This window comes from Aythya marila (genome assembly GCF_965140915.1).
Source record: "Aythya marila genome assembly, chromosome: 1".
Classification (NCBI taxonomy): Eukaryota; Metazoa; Chordata; class Aves; order Anseriformes; family Anatidae; genus Aythya; species Aythya marila.
This window is the reverse complement of record NC_139042.1, coordinates 124558721-124579938: the sequence shown is the minus strand read 5'-3', so window position 1 is coordinate 124579938 and position 21218 is coordinate 124558721. Positions and strand designations below refer to the sequence as shown.

The following is a 21218-nucleotide window of genomic DNA, read 5'->3' as shown; positions in this document are numbered from 1 at the left end:
GTAAAGATGTCATTTTAGAATGTAATTGTGCTACTTTTTAAAATCCCCAAACACTACACGGAGAGAATAACTAGAAGTTCCTGACCTGTTAATCTGGGAACCTATAATGTCAGGAGGGAGCCAAAATGATTTCTTTGCTTCGTATTTGTAACACAGAATTACAATATTAATTTTACTACCAATTCTCCTAGCTTGTCTAAGTATGTCTGAGTTATCTGAACATCAAGAAATCACTTAAAAAAAAAAAAAAGTTCAAAAATAGGTTGGGATTTCAGCAGTGAGATAAAGTGAAATGAGGAGAGGGTTAAGCACACAGCGTCCTCCCTTCTAGACCTTGGGGACACGGAAAGAAACACATGGGGCCATTTGGCTCTGAATGCTGAGGGATGGGAGCGCTTTGCTGCAGGGAGCACGAGGCAGTGGGGCCTCACACTGCAGTCAAGGGGGAGGCATAATAAATTGGGGAGGCAGGGGAGACAGTTAGAGAAGAAAAAGGGTCTGGACAACAGAGGTTGTTGGTTTGGCTGAGGGGAATATTCCAAGCACTTTGGCATAATCGTTACACTGAGCACCCCTGACACTGTGCTCATTTCCCTTCTTACAGCTCTGAGAGCCGACCTCTCCTTAAACCCCCATCCTGTCTTGCTGAGCAGACTGATGGGCATCAGCTGGCACCCGAGGCAAGCTGGCAGTTCAGGGACAGGACAAGAGCAAGATGAGCGTGTGCAGGGTGTGGACTGGGGTTTTTCCAAAACTGGACACCGTAACAGGCTTCCTGGTGAGGTGGTGGCCCCACGCCTGTCAGCGTTCAGGAGGCATTTGGATAATGCCCTTAACAAGATGCTTCAGCTTTTCTTTAGCCCTGACGTGGTCAAGCAGTTGGACTCGATGACCTTTGTAGGTCCCTTCCAACTGAACTATTCTTTTCTAAAATCAGTGTAGTTTTGTGTGCACAAGCACAGACTATGGGAAGGAAAAAGACATCGGTGTGCCTTCCTCGCACCGTGTCGTGTGAAGACGGTGGTGGAGGAGCCAGCAGGGCACTGGTGGTGGCTGCTCAGGGGCTGGCCCACACCTGCTGCCACAGCTGTGTCCCCTCTGCAGGGGCAGCAGTGGCTGTGGCAGCTTTCAGACAGGGAGGGTGACTGGTAGACTTCCCCCAGCTCACAGGTGGTGGCTCTGCCGTTGTAGCCACCTGTGCTTTTTTCAACTGTGCCCTGCTGACATGATGGTGACAGAGAAACCCCCTCTAGCACCAGCAATCCCGCAGAGGGTTGTGTGTGGGGACAGCACTGTGTCTCTTTCTGCCTCTGTCCAGCAAGCCTGGAGCAAATTAGCAAACCTGGAGTACAGTCAGTGACAGCTGTAGGACCTTAAGGCCTCTATGACCCATCTCTAGCAGAAAGGAGAATTACCTTATACAAAGACAAGACTTCTGTCTACCTATTTTAACAGCATTTTTCTTTCTTCTGCTTCCATTGTCAATTTCCTGGGCTTTCCAGTCCCTCTTCTCATTTCTTTGAGACAACAGAGAGACATTTCAGGGAGGGCTTTCCCAAAAGCATCTGCTGGCTTACGCAGTCCAAATATCCTTTGTTCCACAAAATTCTTTGTCACCCCTTTCCCCAAACTTACTTCCTAGACCAAAGGGAGAAATGCAGGTTTAAGCCAGAAGACTGTCCCTCAGGAAAAAAATAAAAATAAAAAATTAGTCCAGATTGAAAAACAAACAAACAAACAAAAAACAACACCACAATCCCAAAGTAATTTATTGTAACTCAGGTGGATAAAAGAAGCATATAAAATCAATTCCACAAGATGGACAAATTAAGTTCATGAGCAAAATACAAGCATATCTATATATATATACCCTTCTATTCAGTGTCCCTCCTTGCAGAGCTCAGTCGTAACCCTTAAGGGTTTCTTGTCTTGTGCATTGGCTCCTCATCAGACGACTTCCCCCCATGGCATTATATGGGGAGAATAATGAAGGCATAAGGAATGGTATCAAAATAAGAGAAGGGGAGGTGGATTCACAGAGCACTATGGGCTGGCAGGTGGTTAGGGACAGTCAGAGACTTCGTCAGCCTGCGGTACTACTTATTCATCCGGCTGCAAGAGAAAGGCATTGCATTAGTACCAATGTCGCAGAGGTGATACCCTGAAGCCAGCCAGCCCCCATGCCTTTGCCCAGTGTAGAGAGGTGAATTCTTCCACATGTTATGGTAACCAGCTTTTCATCACATGCACATCCTAACTATGAAGTAGTATTTGCCAGTTATTCATTCTCACTGAATTCTCAGTGACGGGGAAAAAAAACATAGGTGAAACTATCACAGTTATCCACTGTCACCAGTTAAAGTCGAGCAGAAGTCAAGGTCTGTGTGTTTCCACCTCTTGAACTGGTTCATGCAATTATTTATACTGTCCTTAGTTCTCCACTTGCAGTGGTAAGGTAGCTGCCAATGTTTCTCCACAGCTGCTTCTGAGACCTGATATCACACAAGTTTAAAGACCTGAAAAGGGCAAACCTCTGCTGAGAAGTCCTTGCCCCCGTGAAAAGGGCTAGGACATGGTGATGTATTTCGTATCACCCAGTGTATTAGGGAGAGGGAATGGCTCACAGTGTTCTGTGAACTTCTCTTTCCTTGTTCCCAGGAGATTATTGGTGATTTTCACAGATTGCAGTTCAGCACTGTGATAGCACAACTGGAGCCATATTATGGGCATAATGGATTTTTAAATTAGTTTTTTTTCTTTTTTTTTTTTTTTTCTGTTTTTCTTTTTGTTTGTTTGTTTGTTTGTTTTGGTTTGTTTTGTTTTGTCCATGTGGTTGGTTGTGTGTCTTTCACCTTGATCTTTACAACCTTGATATCCAGGTCCCAGATTTACTGGGATTCTAGAGCTCCTGCTTGGGTTTGGCCAACATGTCTCAACATCAAACTCATTCAAGTGAAACTTCTGCTCAAAAGCTTGCCAGCACAATACCACCATGGGTTTGGGATATAACAGGAAATTCATTAAATGTAGCTCATAACTCATACACATAACATGAGAAAGAGCTGAGAGTACTGAAATGCAGCTGTAGTGTAGGCACCAAGCAAGCTTATGCTCCATTGCTCCCCACTTGACTTCCCGTCTCCCCTCTCTTGAAACCAGTCCGCCCATTCCAGGTGCCCTCACTTACTGCTGACATTGACACGTCTTCTTTTCCAGCAAGTACTGTCTTGCTCGTGCCATCCTTTTTGCCCGTTGCTGCCAGGAGAGAAGGGATAAATAACGATTGGATGTTTTCATGCTTAAATTATTTTCCACTGAAAAGGTACTTTCTGACATTGCCACTATCTGCAGACTGCCCATCTCTAACCATTCTCTTTCAGTGTAAGGATTGACCCTTTATCTATTCTGCCCTATCTCCAGGGAGAAAATCAGATTCCTCCTATGGTCTGGGGAGATTTTTCTTTCTTTATCCTTCACAGGAACCAGGGCACTCACCCTTCTCCGCTGCCAGCTCATCCCAGCCATTATGCCCAGGCATGCAAGGACAAACATCAACACACCAGCTCCAATAATCACTCCAATTACTGTATAGCTCATCCAAGCGGGAGCTTCTTCTGTGGAGGGAGAAAAGTCATCAGAGACAGATAGAAAGAGAACTTTAAGGCTTTTGGGTGGAGGTGGGGATACGATGCTCATTTCCATACCCACGGTGTAATTAAGGCTGAGTTTCATGTTATTGTCTTCCATCAGGTGACAGTTCCACATCCCTGCAGCAGTGACCTTCACCTCCACCTTTGTTTCACTCTGTTTTGACTTCTTGCTGTCCATCTTAGTCCCATTAACACGTTCCCAGAGCAAGTGGACATTAGGTGGGATGGGACTGGACACCTGGCAGAGCAGTGTCATCTCAGCCCCTTTAGGGAGTGGCCCAGGAGGGTTAGCAGACACTGGAAAGATAAGAAAATGGTGAGTGAGAGGATGGGAAGATTGGTCCATGCATACTCTTGCGGCTTCCAGGTTTCTTCATCTCCTCATCTCCTAATCCACTTCTGTTTCTCTCACCTTGCATCACCACCAGCTCTGTCTTGCTTTGTATGTATCTTCTGTTGTACAGCAGCTGGCACGTGTACTCCCCAGAGTGCCTCAGCTGGATTTTGAGGATTTTCACTTTTACAGCGCTGTCACGTTTCATTTCAGGTATCTCAAGCAAAGGCTGGCTACGTTTTTTAGTTTCACGCAGCTCTCCATCTGCTGTGGCGTTGAAATCAAGTAGCTCATGAGTGATTGCATTTCCCTGTTTCCAATTCAGTTGTCCTGTGAAAAATTCTTTCCACCCGATCTTCTGGAAGTTCAGATGCCATGACAAGGTCACGGTGCTGTCAACAGCTGCATACATTCTTTCCAAGAGTGTCTTCTCAAATCCTGAATGCAGAAGAGACAGGAATACAGAGGCAAGGAAAGACACAGCTGTCCTTCCCCATTCGCACCCTTGGCCTGGAGAGATGCACCCTGTGCTCAGCTGAAAGAGGACTCAGAGGAAAGCCACAGGATATCTCAGGGAGGGTAAGCAGTTAGTGTCTGAGAATAGGTTTAAAGAGCCAAAGCTGAGAACAGATCCCAAGCAGAGGAAGACCTTTTAGGCCAAGCCTGGAGAGGGAAATGGAAGGAAATGTAGGACAGAGCTGGAAAATGATGTCTTGGCGCAGGAACTGGAAGGAACACCATTTCCAGAGCCTGCATGTAGGTTACATTTTTGTTGTCACATACCTAGTACTTTCACGTTAAAGGAGATGTTCTCACTAATCGATGGAGAGTCTGAGCGCATGTTACATATCCAGGTCCCGCTGTCCGTAGGCTGCAGTTGATTTACCTTCAGGACGTATTTTTGAGGGACCTCATTTTGCACGACGTCGGGTGTCACTATGCTATTGTGACTGTTAAACAGTGTGATGCTAAAACGGGGCTGAGAATTGTGTGAGTTGTGCATTAAAGTCAGCTCGAGGTCATCACCTGGCAGGAAGTGCCCGTTTGAAGAGATGGTCACTGTAAAGAGAAAAGGCCCAGGCAGTGAATCAACTCCTCCTCATGCAGGTGAAGGACAGGCGTCACAGCAAAGAGAGCACTGAGACTTCGTGACCTGGCAATGGAGGGGAAGTGAGCTCTGATAGCCCAGACCTGAAGACGTGCATCTGGATAAAGAATGCCAGCAGAGATGTTTCTCAGGGCTTTGTGGTCTCCTCCCCCCTCACCTCCTTGCGGATACCGTCCCTGCAGTCACTCACATTTAACGACATGCAGTGAGATGCTGTCACTGTCGGAGCCATATTCACAGATGTAGGTGCCAGCATCAGAGATCCTCAAGTTTGACACCTTCAGATACTTGCTATTCTGGTTTATTTCAGATCGATCTGACATTGGAGCTCTGCCTTTTGGAAAAATAAGCTTGTTTAGAAGGGAAGAGATTTCTTAGCCACGTACTGGGGAGAATGGGTCTTGAATTGGAAGACTTACCTTTAAATACCTTCCTTGCTGAAAGCTTTATAATAGTAGTAGAAGATCCTGCATCATTCTTGTACTTCCAGGTCACATCTTTGTCATGCTTTTTACAGTTCAGGATCACCTCCTTTCCCTCAACCCCAATCAGTTGTTGATGAGCCATAATGTGGGTCAGACCTGAAAGCCAATATGCCCTAGAAATTAGCATACATTAGCTTTCTGAAGGATGGTTCAGTGAATACTTCCCATTGCTCCAGGAAGATGCAGATTTCTCTCCTCCCTTTTCCAGCTACTGAGAAGATTACCCTCAGTTTCTGACTTTTTCCTTTCTTTATCTCATCAACCAACCCCTTTCCTTTTCAGCTCCATAGCTTCCCTCCGCTCCACTTCAAGGTTTTTATCTGACTAATTGCTATTCTGTTTTACATATGTTAGAAACAGGGAAAACGCCAGTGGTTATGGTAGATTCACCAACACTCACAATTCTGAGACATCAACAGTTTTACTGAAACAACTGTTTCCCTCTGGACAAGATTAAGTTGTCATGCTGGCAGCGAAAGCAGGGCTGCATGTACCACCTCTCCTTCATTCCCTAGTCAAGATGAGGCAGTGCTGGAAAAGTTGGTCACCCCTTCTTCCAGTTTTTACATGGAGTAAGATTGGAAGCCCAGGAAAATGAAAGGAAGGAAAAAAGAGAGAGAGAGAGAGAGAGAAAGGAAGGAAGGAAGGAAGGAAGGAAGGAAGGAAGGAAGGAAGGAAGGAAGGAAGGAAGGAAGGAAGGAAGGAAGGAAGGAAGGAAGGAAGGAAGGAAGAGAAAATGATTTGTCTAACATCAGGTTCCTGTTCTAGGGTTGAGGGACATGTGAGAGTAAAAGAAGTAAGATGCCTAAGGCTGAAGAAATGTTAGGAATGATTTTGTGGAAGAACCAATTCCTTTCCTTCACTGGAAAGAAAATTTGGCAGGAGACTGCCAGAAGGAGATGGGGTTGCCAGAGTTATGACTGGAAATGAGGGGGTTGTGGTCTCCTGCCCGACTGCTGGTGAGCTCTCAGAACTGCCTCGCCTGCATGGGGCTGCAAGTCTCTCAGTTGTTCTAGTGCTGGAGCACCCAAAAGTGTAAAAGGAAAAGTTTACATGAGTTTAAGTGAGTGGTTTCCACAAGTTACACGTTCCCCCAAGAACGTGGATAGTTTGCAGCATTGCCAATAGCAGTTGTTTCAGTAACCACACATTGGGTAATGGAAAATGATTAGTTGGTCTAAAATGGAGAAATTATAAACTTTATTAATACGAGTATCTTGATGTCTTTTGCCATACTTTTGGCTTTAGGGTGCATAAAAGAGTTTCAGACTTTTCACTGCTACCAGAAGAATCAAAGCTGAGTATTTTAGAAATGCAGATTTGGCCTTGTTCAGTCACCTTCCATTACGGGGAAAAGAGCACTAAAAAGTTCACCAATTGCAGTAACATTAGCAGTCAAACTGAGCAAGCTGGTAACATCAAATCTATGATCAGAAATGCACAAGTTTTTGCCCAGGCAGTGTTTTGCACCCTGTGCTCAGCATGTGGGACCTGGGCTGTTTTTGGCTCAGGAAATGGCTCTGCCCAGAGGACAAATTCCTTATCAAACATTTCTTCACATTTATACAGCTTCTGTGAACCTTGAATGGCACAACATCTTCCCCAGCTGGTGGTCTTGTCTTTTATGTCAACGTTGTCCCAACTACATGTTGGGTTGCTACCACCCCTCCCTGCCTATGATGACAAATTGTGAGGAGCCTAAAAACACCCCAAATGCTGTGAGGCCTGTGGGAAGTCTGTAAGCATCAGCAGGGTGTTTTCCCAGAGCAGATGGGGACTTACCCAGCTGCAGAAGCACGAAGACAACGCGCATGCTGCTCGCTGCTGTACCACACAGCTCCATCCTCGAGGGAATGCTGCTCCCTGCTGCAAGCCAAAGGGCTGGAGATGCTGTTGGTACCAAGGAATGCTATCCTGGAAGACCCAAATGCTCTGTTAATAGTGGTTAATTTTCAGGCCTTGTGATATAGTTTTAGAGTCAGTCCAAATGTAAGCAGGAGGTTGGGCTGGAGACATGCAGAGGTCTCCTTCCATCTATCTCTTTGTGTGTGATTTTATGGCTGTATGATTAACGCCATCTTTAGGCTCTTATTTGTATGTTTTTTAATTGTTTTTGTCTACTTATTTCTTACCTTAAAAATCTTGATAGCCACCCAGTCTGATGTTCTTGGAAAGACGTGCTTGAATTCTCAGGTCTATTCAACAAGAGGTCTGAGGCAAAGGAAGGAATGAGGTCAGGAAGAAGAAATTGCATCGACGGTAACAAAACCTTAAGTGGAAAATCCTGGAACAACTTGTCCCTGGCATCCATGGTCCCTCAGACAGGACCAGATAGAGTGCAAGAGTTGCAGAGTGTAACGGAGAAAGTGGTGTACAGAAGTAGTGTAAATCAGGAACTGGGCAACTCAGAGAGCACCAGGGGGTTGCACAGGAAGCACAGGCTCCATCTAAAGCAAGAGAGGCTTAATACTAAAACAGAACCCGTATGCTGACATTAAAAGGAAGCACATTTTAAACAAAGACTGGGGAAAATCCAACAAATATAGATGAGCAAATTACGTGAGCTACAGCATCCAAAACATGAAAACTTTGTGTCCTCAAATGAAGGGCTGGACAGAAGCTGACAAAGCTCAGAGGACACACAGTGGGGAGCGACCTGAACAAACCAGATCCTGTTTTAATGGAGTATGGGAGAACACTCTGGCTGCTACCAAAGGAGAAATTCAGATACCAGAAGCAGGACTGGTATGTAGTGGGGACATGAGGAGAGATCTAGACCCATAATGAAAAAAAAAATAAATCACAGCAGTTTTCACAGAACTCAGCAGAACAGCTGATGGGAAGGTCACTCAGCTATAGCTGGTAGCAGTGTGGTGGTTTTACCTTGCTGGGCAGCTAAACTCCACCACAACCATTTTCTCACTCCCCCTCCTTAGAAGAAGAGAGGAAGAAGAAAGTGTGCTGAAAAGACAGAAAGACAGAAAGAAAGAAAGAACGAAAAGAAAACGATAATTTTTTAATACTACATTTATGTGTACTATGTGCAATATTAAGTATAATATATTTCAGTAGAGGATAATTTAATATTGAAATTAATTTGAATGACCAGAACACATCAAACTATCAAAGAGAAGATGAAAACATCAATGTAATGTTTACACAGAGATCAGGTGACTGGCAATCTGACAGCTACATGGATGAACACAAAAAATACAGGTGCAAGAGTAAGACAGCAGCCATGTACACCATCAGAAGAGAAATAGAGGGCAAAGGCACAGACAGAGAAAATTTGCAGCTTCCCTTGTACAAAGTAAAATAAAATAAACATAAAAAAAAAAAAATCCATCCCCGGGGAATATTTGCGTGAGCTATATCATCCTGAGACCATAGAGGAAACCTAGTCCTTGCTGCAAATAGTCACATCACCTTCTTCCACGCCGGCTCGTCTTTGGGCACGTGGGGACAGACCGCTCCTGCGCCATTAAGATTTCCTTCTTGAAGAGCACCCAGACTTCCTGGACTCCTCTGCCCTTCAGAATCGCCTCCCAAGGGACTCTACCAACCAGTGTCCTCAGCAGCACAAAGTCAGCCCTCCGGACCAGCCCAGCGGTTTTACTGGTCCCCTTCCTGGCCTCGCCAAGAACAGAGAACTCCACCATTTCGTGGTCACTCTGCCCAAGACAGCTTCCAACCACCACATCCTCCACCAGTCCTTCTCTGTTTGTGAAGAGAAGGTCTAGCGGGGCACTGCCCCTGGTAGGCTCACTAACCAGCTGCGTCAGGAAGCTATCTTCCACGCTCTCCAGAAACCTCCTAGACTGCTTTCTCTGGGCTGTGTTGTGCTTCCAGGATATGTCTGGGAAGTTGAAGTCTGCCACGAGAACAAGCGCTGACGATTTCACAACTTTTGTCAGCTGCCTGTTGAACTCCTCATCTGTCTCCTCATCCTGGTTCGGTGGTCTATAACAGACCCCGACCAGGACGCTAGCCTTGTTGGCCTTCCCACTGATCCTAACCCAAAGGGACTCAACCTTGTCATTCCCAGCCTCAAGTTCCACGACATCAAAAGATTCTCTAATATAGAGAGCCACACCACCACCCCTTCTGTGCTGCCTGTCACTTCTGAAGAGCCTATAGCCAGTCATTGCAGCACTCCAGTTGTGAGAGTGGTCCCACCACGTCTCCGTGATGGCAACCAAGTCATAGCCTGCCTGCTGCACGATGGCTTCCAGCTCCTCCTGTTTGTTACCCATGCTGCATGCATTAGTGTAGATGCACTTCAGTTGGGCCATTGCCTTCTCTCCCAGCCTTGCCATTGTTCCCCCTGGCACAGCTCTAACAAGCCTTGTTTCAGCCCCGTCCCCCTTCTTACCTAGTTTAAAGCCCTCTCAATGAGCCCCGCCAGCTCCTGGCCTAGGATCTGTTTTCCCCTTAGAGATAGGGACCCATCTGCGGCCATCAGGCCGGGTGCCGAGTAAAGCACCCCATGGTCAAAAAAAAAAAAAATTCTGTGTTTGCACCAGCCTCTGAGCCATGTGTTTATCAGGTGGGCTTTCCACGTCCTCTCTGTACCCCTCCCTGCCACCGTAGGGATGGACGAAAACACCACCTGTACGCCCACTCCCTCCACTAACCGTCCCAGCCCCCTAAAGTCCTGTTTGATAGCCTTCAGGCTTCTCTTTTCAACGTCGCCACTGCCAGCCTGGACTATCAAAAGAGGATAATAGTCAGAGGGGTGAACCAGGTTGGGAAGCTTCCTGGCAACGTCCCTGACCCTGGACTCAGGGAGGCACCAGTAGGAGAAGCAAGAACCCACCCTGCAGTGATATCTACAGAGGAAAACATGCCTCAGTGCTGGGTTTCAAATATTTTGAGGCATTAATCTTTATATAAAGCCTGGAGGTGATCAGGTAAAAAATAGCAAAATTGCTGAGTCACATGCCATCATTTTATGTTGTATCATAAATTATCATAATATTATGTTGTATGGGAATCTCCATTTTCCTGTCATCTTATGGCTTCAGTTTGTTCTTCACCTTCTTTCTCTCTGGTTGCTGAACAAAACCCCACAACCGAAGCACGTGCCATGGTACCACTGAACTGCTGACCTTGCGCAGCTCAGTAGATGCAGGTTGAGGCACCTTTCATACATCGTTCTGCTGTTTCTTCTGATGATTTCACATATATATATATATATCCATTCCTTTTCCATTCACACTAATCTCATCTGTGGCAGGTATCTACAACACGGTGATGACCACCTACATGTGATGAGTCAGTGGGGAAAATGGGTTGCCTCCAGCTAGCGTTTCTTTAATATGCCTTCTCTCTCCCTGTTTACTTCGGCTTCTCATTCACACCACTTCTCTTTTTTTTTTTTCTGTCTTTCCACCTCCTTCTGTATCCCTCCATGTCTGAGTGTGGGCAGTGGCACTCAGGGGTTCGCAGATCTCAGCGAGTACACCCGCTATGCCAACTTAGCAAGCAGGTCTCATTAGCTGATGCCCGTAGCAGACCTGCAGCCTCCTTACAGGCAGCCCAGCTGTATCTCCTGGTGGCAGTCATAAATTAAGTGGTGTCAGGGAACGTCTCCAGGCCCTGGAACGTACCCACCAGCCCTGTTAAATCACTAGAACATTTCCTGATGCATTTTTGGTCCAGGACAGCTCTATCCCTCCCAAGCAAATCCCAGGACCCATTTAAGTGTTGAGATGGGCCAGCACCACTCCCATTAGGCAGCTGGCACGCAGCCAGTTCGTTTTGGAGGTTAAGTGAGTTTAATAGCCCAAACCATCTCATGCTAGTCAGACTCTGTGCCAGAAACAGCCTGCACACACCTGATTTATTAGCACGTCTAGGAAAGGAGGAGCAGGGCTCCCTCCCAAGTGAACATTGATTTCCATTTCATTTTAACTTCCCCCTCTTACTAAACTGCTTTAATTTCCTTCTTGACTTCTTTTAATGATCCCTGCCTCCCCAGGGGATGGGGAAAAAGAGAGCTGTGGAAGCAAGTGGATTCAGTGAGGGAGTGATGCCTGCTGGACCAAGCCTGGCCTGAAGAACATCTGCTCCAGAGGGCCTCACGGGGTGGTGGCTGCAGAGAGCTGTCCCCAGGCTGACACCAGCATGACACTGTAGGAAACTGAAATTAAAGAAAAAAAAAAAAAGAAAGAAAAAAAGAAAGAAAGAAAGAAAGAAAGAAAGAAAGAAAGAAAGAAAGAAAGAAAGAAAGAAAGAAAGAAAGAAAGAAAGAAAGAAAGAAAGAAAGAAAGAAAGAAAGAAAGAAAGAAAGAAAGAAAGAAAGAAAGAAAGAAAGAAAGGAAAAAAAAACAGAAACCACTCCTCCTGCAGAGTAGGCCGTCTCTTCCTCGGTACGTTTGTGAGCTGCTTTCAAGCCTTGTGGTTTCCTTGTTTTCTCCCCTCGCTCTTGCTTGTGGCTGTGCTTTTGATCTTGCAGCAGCAGCAGCAGCTCCACAGCAGGGCAGGGGCCTGCACCCAGGCTCCCACACCTCAGCCCCGGCTGCTGCAACCCGTTTCCCCTGGGGCTGCTGCCAGACAAGGGCTGAGGGATGCAGCTGCCTCTCACGACCGTGCCTCAGTTGGGTGTGAATTTGGGGCTGTGGGGTGCAGCTGCTCAGTAGGGAGCGTGTCACTTCTTCTCAGTTTGAACATCTAAAGCAAAGCTGATCTGGCTCTTTTGCTAATCAGTGGTTCCCTTGAAAATGCTCATTAACATTAAGGCATGTGTGAGCAGCAGAGAGGGTAACAGACCAAATGCTACAAAAACAGCCAGTGAAAGCAAAGAGACAACAGAATTGGAGGTCATTTCATGGGATTCGTGGTCCCACTAAGCCCTGGAGCATGAACCAGCCCAGCTGTCACACAGCACAGATGAGACCAGCTGTGACCCTGCCTTGATTTCTGCTCAAGTGCACTGCCATGTCAGACAAGCAGCGACCTTTCATAGCTGCTCCTAGGAGAATTTGATCGAGCAGGATCAGCTGCCTCCCCTCCCAAACCCCCCGAGGGAGAGGTCCCACCACCAGGATGGGACAGGGTGTCGAGGCCACCACGTGGGAACCACCTAAATTTCATTTGGCCACAAAGTCCTCATGCTCTGGCTGTGTGTCTGGGCCCACACGGAGACCACCAGAAATGGCTCCATATCTGCAGCCCAGAAGAAAGGAAAACAAGACCTCCCTCTACATCACAGACATTTCAGCGTGCAATTTCTGAGCTTTTCCCTTCTGCCTAGCCCCCTTTCTTTCCTTCTAGCCCTCCTCCTTTTGGCTTTGCATGCAGTTTTTTGTCCACAAGTTCACAATTAAAGCCCAGGGGTGACTTTCAAGGAGGCCGTTACTAGCAAACGGCACAAAGACATCCCCCAAAGGCAGGCCCTCCGTTGCCCTCCCAAGCCACGTGCACACACAGCATGTGGCCAGGTAGCACTGATGCAGCTGCCGAAATAGCAACATGGAAATCTTACAGGCAGGCTACTCGATGTGCAGCCTGGACTGGAAAAGGGTCTATATACAAACTGATAACAGCAGCGCAGCAAGGCTGCGTATACCAGCCCCTTCAGAGCAAAAATGTGCCACCTTATACATGGGGTGGCTAGGAGACGTGGTTCCCCCATTAATACACAGTCCCCGTGTGAGGCTGTGGCAGAAAGGGCATGTCTAAGAACAGCGAGTGGGAACGGGATGGTGATTTTGCCCTGTTTAGGTGAGAAAAGTGCTGCTGCATCGCAGGCAGTTTGGGCAGCCATGTTTGTGAAACGCTGGGGAGGATAAGGAAAAAGTTTGTGAGCTGAATTGAGGGTAACGACTTAAAAGGACTGCTTATTTTATAGTGGAGAACATTAAGCAATAACCTGAGCTCAACTTCAATGTACCAAGTAGCAGAATATTTTGGGGTGGCTGACAAAGCTTGAGCAGAATTCACCATCCGAAAGATGAAAAATTTACCCAGAAATGAAACTCCGGTTTTTAACAGTGCGGCAGCCCATGAAGGGATAAAGCTTTTCTGGTGTCCTTAAATTGAAAGGACTCCTCTTTCTTCATGAGATACTGCTCACCCAGCCCTGAGCTAGTGGATTAGGCTGCATCTGCAGTCTGTGTTACGCAGTGAGCCAGGCAGATGAGATTATCAGAACAGACCTCCATCGTCTTGGTACGTACACATTTAAACAGGCTTCCCTAGTAAGCTAGATATTGGCATCCTTTTATTTTTCAGGTTTTTTTTTTTGTTTGTTTGTTTGTTTGTTTGTTTGTTTTAGAATAAAGTTCACCTTCCTGAAGGGCATATGGAGAAGGTGATAGCAAGTGGCAGCTGGTGGTGGAAGGCTGCTCCCTGGTGCATTTCCAACCCTTGGGGATATGTGGTCAATGTGGTCATCAGTGATGAGCCCTTCTGTAGGGCATTTCCCAGAACTGTCCCTATACATGTGTGTAAGAGATCTCTGAGATACCCAGTCTACAAAGCATGTTGATCTCTTCGTAGCTCCTTTTTTTTTTTTTTTATCCCCCTCCTTCATGGAAAAATCCAGGCAGAAAAACACTTCTTAGTTAAAAATAAAAGGCCTTGAAGAATTGCACAGACAGAAGCATTATCAAGCCAAAGGTTCAAGAAGATTTTGCATCAGAACTTTAAGTGGGGCAAGACCTATCCCTTCCTCGTCCTGGCCGAAACAGCAACTCGTGTGAAATAGTAAAGTTTGTTACAACATAAAAAAAAACGAAAACAGATCAACCTCTCTTTTCAGAGAAAAAAAGAAAGAAAGAAAGTTTCCTTACCTCTTTTTCTCCCTCTCTGCCTGCGTGTTTCTGTCTCCTTCTGGTTGTCACCTGCCGTAAGTGATCTGACGCAGCTACAACTGAAAGAAGAGAAGAGTGAAGCTGATGTTCAGCAAGCTGCTCAGCAGATGTTGGCCTTTGTCTCCTCCTCTTCAGCCAGAGCATCAGCAAGGTCTCATCGCCAGCCCCGGTTCTGCTGGCATCTGTGAGCTTCTCTAGGTGGATGGTGACTTTCCAAACGCATGTGATCTCGCTGCTGGGTGTGAGCAGATAATGCAGACCATAACGGAAGGCTATGTACTGCGATGCCTGGGGAGAATGAGTGTGTAAAACAGAGAGAGCCTATTGGTCATAGGGCAACTGGTGAGAGGCCATGACAGGGCTGAGACTGAAAAGTGAGCAGTTAGAAACCTGTCCGGCTCTATTGTCATAGAAAGCTTGCAGATTAACATGTTAGCTGAGTGGATCCAGACCTCACCCAGGCCTCTAATGACCTATGAAAGAAAGCTGACCCCTGTTTCCAGGCCTGTCACTTGCATTGCTGCTAAGAGGAACCATGTCTGAGGAGTGGTCCAGGGGCCCACATCCCCAGGGGATGCTCAGAAAGATAACAAAGCCATGCCACCAGCCCAGCTGGGGCTTGGCCACCAGGCCTAGCAGTTTAGAAATGGCCAGGGTTGGTTAGGGCAGAGATAAGGGGGACCCCTTGAGGGTGTGTGTGGGTCATCCGTCTGGAGTACAGCTGAGATTTGGGGTGAGTTTTTATTTCTTTATCTTTGTTGTCTTAGGTAATCTATACCACTACTGAATCTCAGCTGTTTCCCTTCCCTGTAGGGTGGAGGAGGGGGGCTTTTGTGGTTTCCCACCCACATTTGGTGTCTATCTCTCTGAATCCCAGCCTCAGCCAAGACGACGGAAACCCACTGAGCCCCAGACACAGCTGAGATTTCATCTCTGTGCCACCCACTCTTCTCCTCCAAGCCGTCACTTGCCCCTTTGTCTAGAGGATGGGGTTGAGAGGCAGAACCAAGGCTCTGGAGGAGCAGGGGCAGTGCTGAGGTTCTCAAAGTAACACCAGGTGTAAAGGGAACACCACCGATCAGGCCTCAAGTGCAACAGCTGGTCCATTCATCGTATCTTTGGAGAAATACAAAGTTGGCCCATCTCAGGAAAAAGCCCACCTGCAAGAGGCAGAAACTTCCCAGAGGCTGGATCGAAACTATGGGACAGGCTGGGATGGGGTGGGTGACAGCCTGGGCAGTGCCCAGAGCATCTGAGAGCCTCATTTGGAGACATGGCTTTCCTGCGAGACCCTGCCACATCACTTCAGTATCTCCCAAATGCTCTCAGACACCCAGATGTGTCCCTTCTGGGCCTACCTGCCAGAGCAAGGCTGTCCTGGGGAAAATGGAGCTCAGCAAAGCCAGGCTGTGACTGTGGCACCTCAGGGCTTGGATAGGGCATCCCGGGGCACTGAGATGCTGCTGCAGCTCGCACGTATTCTGGTTTGCATTTTGTTTCTCCAGCATGCTGTCATGCAGAAACACCAGCTTGTTTTTAAGCAGTTGGTTTATGTCACTGCAAATACCAGCCAGTAATAGCATACCCAGAGGGGGTCAGGCTTCCAAAGCACACTTGAACTTGCTGCAGGGTGGCAAGGAGAAGTGGGGCTGTGGTTATGAGGTGACAGAGCTGCAGGCCTGGCCCCACATGGACCTGTTCTCGATGCAAGGGGAGTTCAGAGCTGATGCAGCAGTACGGTGAGCAGCCCTCCTCTGCCCTGCAGGTGCCTCTGGGACTGGGGGTCACAGCATGCGCCAACGTGTTTGTATCGCTTTCATCCAAGCATCTCAAAGCACTTTGCAAGCATTAATTAAACATCAGAATCCAGGAGGGATGAATAATATTAGTCAGCCTTTCTTCTGAATATAATATTTCTCATAAATATTTAACTTTTTTTTTTTTTTTTTTTTTTTTTTTTTTTTTTTTTTTTAATCCATGTTAGCCTGGTTCTCACCTCACTGGGACAGTTGCTGTACTGCACCCACGGGGGAACTGGGGCCTATCCAGCATCACACATGGACCCAGTGGCTGAGCAGGATGTAGAGACCCAGCACCACACACTGCTCCCCCACAGACAGATCTGTGACTCTCATTTTCCACATTTTCTCCTTTGCAGAGACACCCCCCACCCACCCCATGCTGTCTCCCTTTGTTCTAATCCCAACTCTAGCAGTATTTTTTCCAGGCTGGGGTTGGTGAGTAACAGATCCTCGTTGACCTCAGTGGAGAGAGAAGGCCTCCAGGTTATGCTAGGTGGAGGTCCCTGTCTGTAGGCATGTGAAATCTCTCCAAGAAGGTGCAAAAATAGGAAAAGGGGAAATAGGAAAGACAAGAAACCTCCAGAGGTGGTCATTGATACAAGCCAAATTACCTGCATGTTAGTGAGGGCTGGGAGTGTGCCTAGTAACTCTGTCAGGTAGTATATCAGATACCCAGATATACCAGAAAATTGATGATCTCTCAGTGAGTGGAGAGAGGGAAGGACACAGTGTGAAAATCGTACCTTCAAACACCTGAATGTCACAGTCTTCAAAGACCAGCATCCTTCTCTTTGCAACAGAATAGCTGACACCTGTTGAGTTGAAAAGCTCCTTGTTGAGTTGAAAAGCTCCTTGAGGGGCTTTTCTGCCACCAGACATGGGGAGCTAAAACACCCCAGCCATCTGGCAAGAAGGCCTGGTAGTTTGCCCCAACACAGCTAGAGGAAAGGAGGAAGGCTCCTGGGCTGTGTTGTGGGGAGATCCCTGTCTGCAGGCACTTGGGGACTCTCCGAGGAAGCTTAAGCTTGGAAGAGAAGATTCTCTAAACAGGTAGTATGGAAGTTAATTTGCTGATTGTAGTGGAAAATCAGGAGATCTCCAGAGGTATTCTTCACAAGCAAGAGGTCGCCAGTATTTTAGTGAGAGAATTATCAAATGTGTGCGTCACCAAAAATGAGGGGGACTAAAGCGAGCCTAGACAAAAACAAGCTGGTGTTAAAGACATGCCAGAAACACCACCAGCAAGAAGGAGGTGGGGGTGGGAGATTTTAAGGACGTGCATGGGGCTGCTCTTGCTTACTGTGTTCATGAATGAATTTGGGAAGAGGAAGAGGAGAGCAGCTGGTGACAGCAGCTGATCGGATGGATGCACAGCTGGAGGCATCTCATCAGTTTGGGGGGATCTGAAACCCTGCACTGAGAGCACCCTGAATTCAACAGCGTAAGCAATACGCTCATGCTTTTGAGGAGTAACTGCGAGAATTGTTGCTTTAACTTTCTTAGCCGAAACCAGATGGATGGAGGGACCTGGGTGAATGAACCGGTCACTGGGCAGCTGGGCCACCGACGGTCACGGCACAAAAGGAGCCGTACAGTGCAAGTCCCGTTCAGAGGGGAGGGAAGAGGTGGGAGGCAGGGGAAGAAATCCCCACCGTCTTTGGACACTAGATGTCAGCATAAACTCGGCAGAGGAGAGAAGGCGCGGGCTGGGCACGGAGCAGCGCAGCCCGCCTCGGCGCGGCGCTCCCGTGGGATGCACACCCCAGGGATGCACGAGGGATGGAGGGGTCTCTGTGTTGGTCAGGAAACCTGGGCTGTCTTCTGTGGAAAAAAGGTAGGTGCTATCTTGTGACAAGAGAGGAAGACACGCAGTGTTCATAAAAGAAGAGGAGCATGAAAAAAAAATCAATTATAATGAGAAATAACAAGGGCTTCCAAAAGCAACCCTTGTGCATCCCCTGTCGTTTTTCATAGACACCCCTGTGTCCTATGTTCTCCTACCAAGACCCATGAAAACCCATTCCTTTAGGTGGGAGTGATGACCATTTCATAGCACATTGTACAGCAGCTTTTGAAAACTGAAGAACGACTTGCACCAAACTGACATGTCATCAAAACAGAAATCTAGGGGTAGAAATTCTGCAACGAAATAGCATTAACAACCATGTAACAACCATCCCAGATGCCTTGGATATCAGTGTGTGGCACAAGAAACAAGCTGAGGTAGTTACAACAGCACTCCTGTAGGTAGACTGGTTTGAAGGAACCTTGGAGGGTAGCATGAATGACCCCAGATGTCTTGGCTTTATTCACCACTTCACTGAAGTGCTGATGAAATTCAAGCAAAGCAGCAATACGTGGTTTTCTTTTGCAGAATTGCTGCTGATATTGCTTCTACCCATTTGCCAGGCAGATATAAAACTCGGTGTACTTTAGTGTCATGGACCATTTGAGATCTGATTCTAATGTTTTATTGTTTTTAAAAGTCTGTGCAGAATATAGCAAGATGAAAATGGACTTGTTCATAGAATTGTTGAACGGTTTGGGTTGGAAGGGACCTTAAAGACCATCTAGTTCCAGCCCCCCTGCCATGGGCAGAGACATCTCCCACTATACCAGGTTGCTCAAAGCCCCATCCAGCCTGGCCTTGCACACCTCCAGGGATGGGGCATCCACAGCTTCTCTGGGCAACCTGTCCTCACCACCCCCATATTAAATTCCTTCCTAATATCTCATTTAATTCTCATCTCTTCTTGTTTAAAACCATTACTCCTTGTCATATAATTACACTCCCTGACAAAGAGTTCCTCTCCTTTCCTGTAGGCCCCCTGTAGGTACTGGAAGGCCACTTTAAGGTCTCCCTGGAGCCTTCTCTTCTCCAGGCTGAACAACCCCAACTCCCTCAGCCTGTCTTCCTAGGAGAGGTGCTCCAGCCCTTTGATCATCCTTGTGGCCCTCCTTTGGACTCATTTTAATACATCCATATCCTTCTAGTGTGGGGGCCCCAGAGCTGAACACAGTACTCCTGGTGCAGTCTCACGAGCACAGAACAGGGAGTATCACGTCCCTCACCCTGCTGGCCATGCTCCTTTTCATGCAGCCCAGGATACAGTTGGCTTTCTGGGCTTCAAGAGCACATTGCCAGCTCATGTTAAGCTTCTCATCAACCAACAATCCCAGGTCCTTCTCCTCAGGGCTGCTTTAATCCATTCTCCACTCAGCCTGTGTTTGTGCTTGGGATCACCTCAGCCCAGGTGCAGGACTTTTCACTTGGCCTTGTTGAACTTCATGAAGTTTGTGCAGGACCACCTCTCTCAAGGTGGACTTGTTGTTTCCAGTTATTGTTGCTCTGCTTGTAATTTCTAGTTATTTCTTTGTCAGATTGTACTATTTGCCAGCAATTTTTTAGCCTGCTACTTGAAGTATCTCAAAAACAATGGATGTAGAACATCTGGACCTATTTTTTTGTTGTTGTTGTTTGCTTGGTTGTTTTGTTTTTGTTTGGTTTGTTTTGTTTTGTCTGTTTTGTTGTTGTTGTTGTTTCTAACAGTGCTGGTCTTTCTTTTCAGAAAAGCTCAGAGAAGATTATTTTGGGATTAATGACCCATTCTTTTTGGAGGAGTCAGATGCAAATTAATCAGAGCACTGGAACAGGCTGCCCAGAGAGATTGTGGAGTCTCCTTCTCTGGAGATATTCAAGACCTGCCTGGATGCTTTCCTGCTCAACCTACTTACTGTAGTGCTTTTAGCAGAGGGCTTGGATTTTATGATCTCCAGAAGCCCCTTCGAATTTCAGATTATGTGATTCTGTTATTTGTAAGCATACTACTTTATTTGCCTTCCTTAGTTTTTCCCCTCTGCTACAAGGAAATCCAGTGGATTTCCTGTGTTTTTCTGAAGATTTCTACCTCTGGTACATTGAAAATACTTTTCTGTACACCTGTAGCTATATCCTTGTGGAAAGCCGTCATTTTTCTTTCCATATTACATTTGCTTTATTTGCTGCTCATGCATTTTGACTCCGCTTGGGGCAGATTTCCAGATGTGTTTGCTTTCCTCTATAGACTTGATCCTTCTGCTTCATTTGTACCAATTTGCCTTGTGCCATCTTGATTCCCTCAGCATTCAGACATATTTTCCTACTTCCTAGTGTTTCACTGATCTTTTTTACTGCAGCATTTGGGAGGGAGAGTTTCCAGTGGCCACAGAGTTATTTCTGCCTTGGTGTCAGCTGGCTTTTGGGTATTTTTCCTTGGTCTGTCAAACACAGCAGCTCAATGGCCACACTTGTCACTTCTGTTGGTACCTGTATTTTGTCAGTAATGCTTAAGGTTGCAACATCTGTGAAGCTTCAGGTGTCATTGTTGGCACCCCAGAGCTGGTGGAATTTATATTTGGCATAAATACAACCATGTCTGAGGCCTTGTAGCTTTTGCAGATGGTGTCACCTTAACCCACACAGACTATACATCTCAGCCACCATAGTCCTGCTCTCTACTATAAAGTCTTTGCAAGATGGGTATTATAATCATTATAGTGATTATAATGATTATTATGACTACTGCATGCTCAGGTCTTGGAGCGTAACCACGTATGACTGTGTATGTACACATAATTACACATAACTGTACGTAATTGTGTATCTGGTCACACTGGCTCCAGGCATCAGTTCTCGGCGAAGATTCATGAGGCAAGAGTAACTGAGTTGTTGTAGATAATCCAGTGCTTGGCTTGAGTTTTGCATCTTTGAAGAGTTCTCACCTGTGGAGCCACAGGGCTAACCAGGGCCATGGACTGACCTTGCAGGGGTGCAGGTAAGAAAGCCCTGCTCTGCTCCTGATGCCAGCTCAGCGGTGGGAAGCAAGGAGTAACCAAACCCAGCTGTCAAAGGCAGCAAGGGGGCCAGCAGTTCCTGACTTAAGGTGTGATTTACTAGTGTTAAGGAGGTAAGCAGGAAAGGGCTAAGTGTATAGATGACGTGAAGCTATTTAAATTCATCAGAAGACAAGAGAATGACAAAAGC

At 46.8% G+C, this 21218-nt stretch overlaps 1 protein-coding gene across 1 annotated transcript; it reads right to left on the bottom strand.

Annotated features, from left to right (window-relative positions):
* Nucleotides 1-1576: 1576 nt before the first annotated feature.
* On the bottom strand, nucleotides 1577-14602 carry CD4 (CD4 molecule). Its single transcript, XM_082751587.1, has 11 exons — nucleotides 14373-14602; nucleotides 7710-7788; nucleotides 7360-7491; nucleotides 5512-5673; nucleotides 5283-5426; nucleotides 4768-5043; nucleotides 4063-4422; nucleotides 3705-3947; nucleotides 3496-3614; nucleotides 3188-3255; nucleotides 1577-2112 (listed from the first exon to the last, which is right to left on the bottom strand). The coding sequence occupies exons 3-11, from the start codon at nucleotides 7418-7420 to the stop codon at nucleotides 2097-2099; spliced, it is 1449 nt and encodes a 482-aa protein (XP_082607713.1). The 5' UTR covers nucleotides 7421-7491; nucleotides 7710-7788; nucleotides 14373-14602; the 3' UTR covers nucleotides 1577-2096.
* Between the last annotated feature and the right edge of the window lie 6616 nt (nucleotides 14603-21218).

What these genes read in the sequence shown, in the direction of transcription:
- CD4 (XM_082751587.1), bottom strand. Translation starts at nt 7,420, where the DNA reads ATGGAGCTGTGTGGTACAGCAGCGAGCAGCATGCGCGTTGTCTTCGTG. An exon ending in CTTCGTGCTTCTGCAGCTGG is followed by an intron (nt 5,674 to 7,359) that starts GTAAGTCCCCAT and finishes ATTGGCTTTCAG; the next exon opens with GTCTGACCCACATTATGGCT. An exon ending in CTTTAACGTGAAAGTACTAG is followed by an intron (nt 4,423 to 4,767) that starts GTATGTGACAAC and finishes TTCTGCATTCAG; the next exon opens with GATTTGAGAAGACACTCTTG.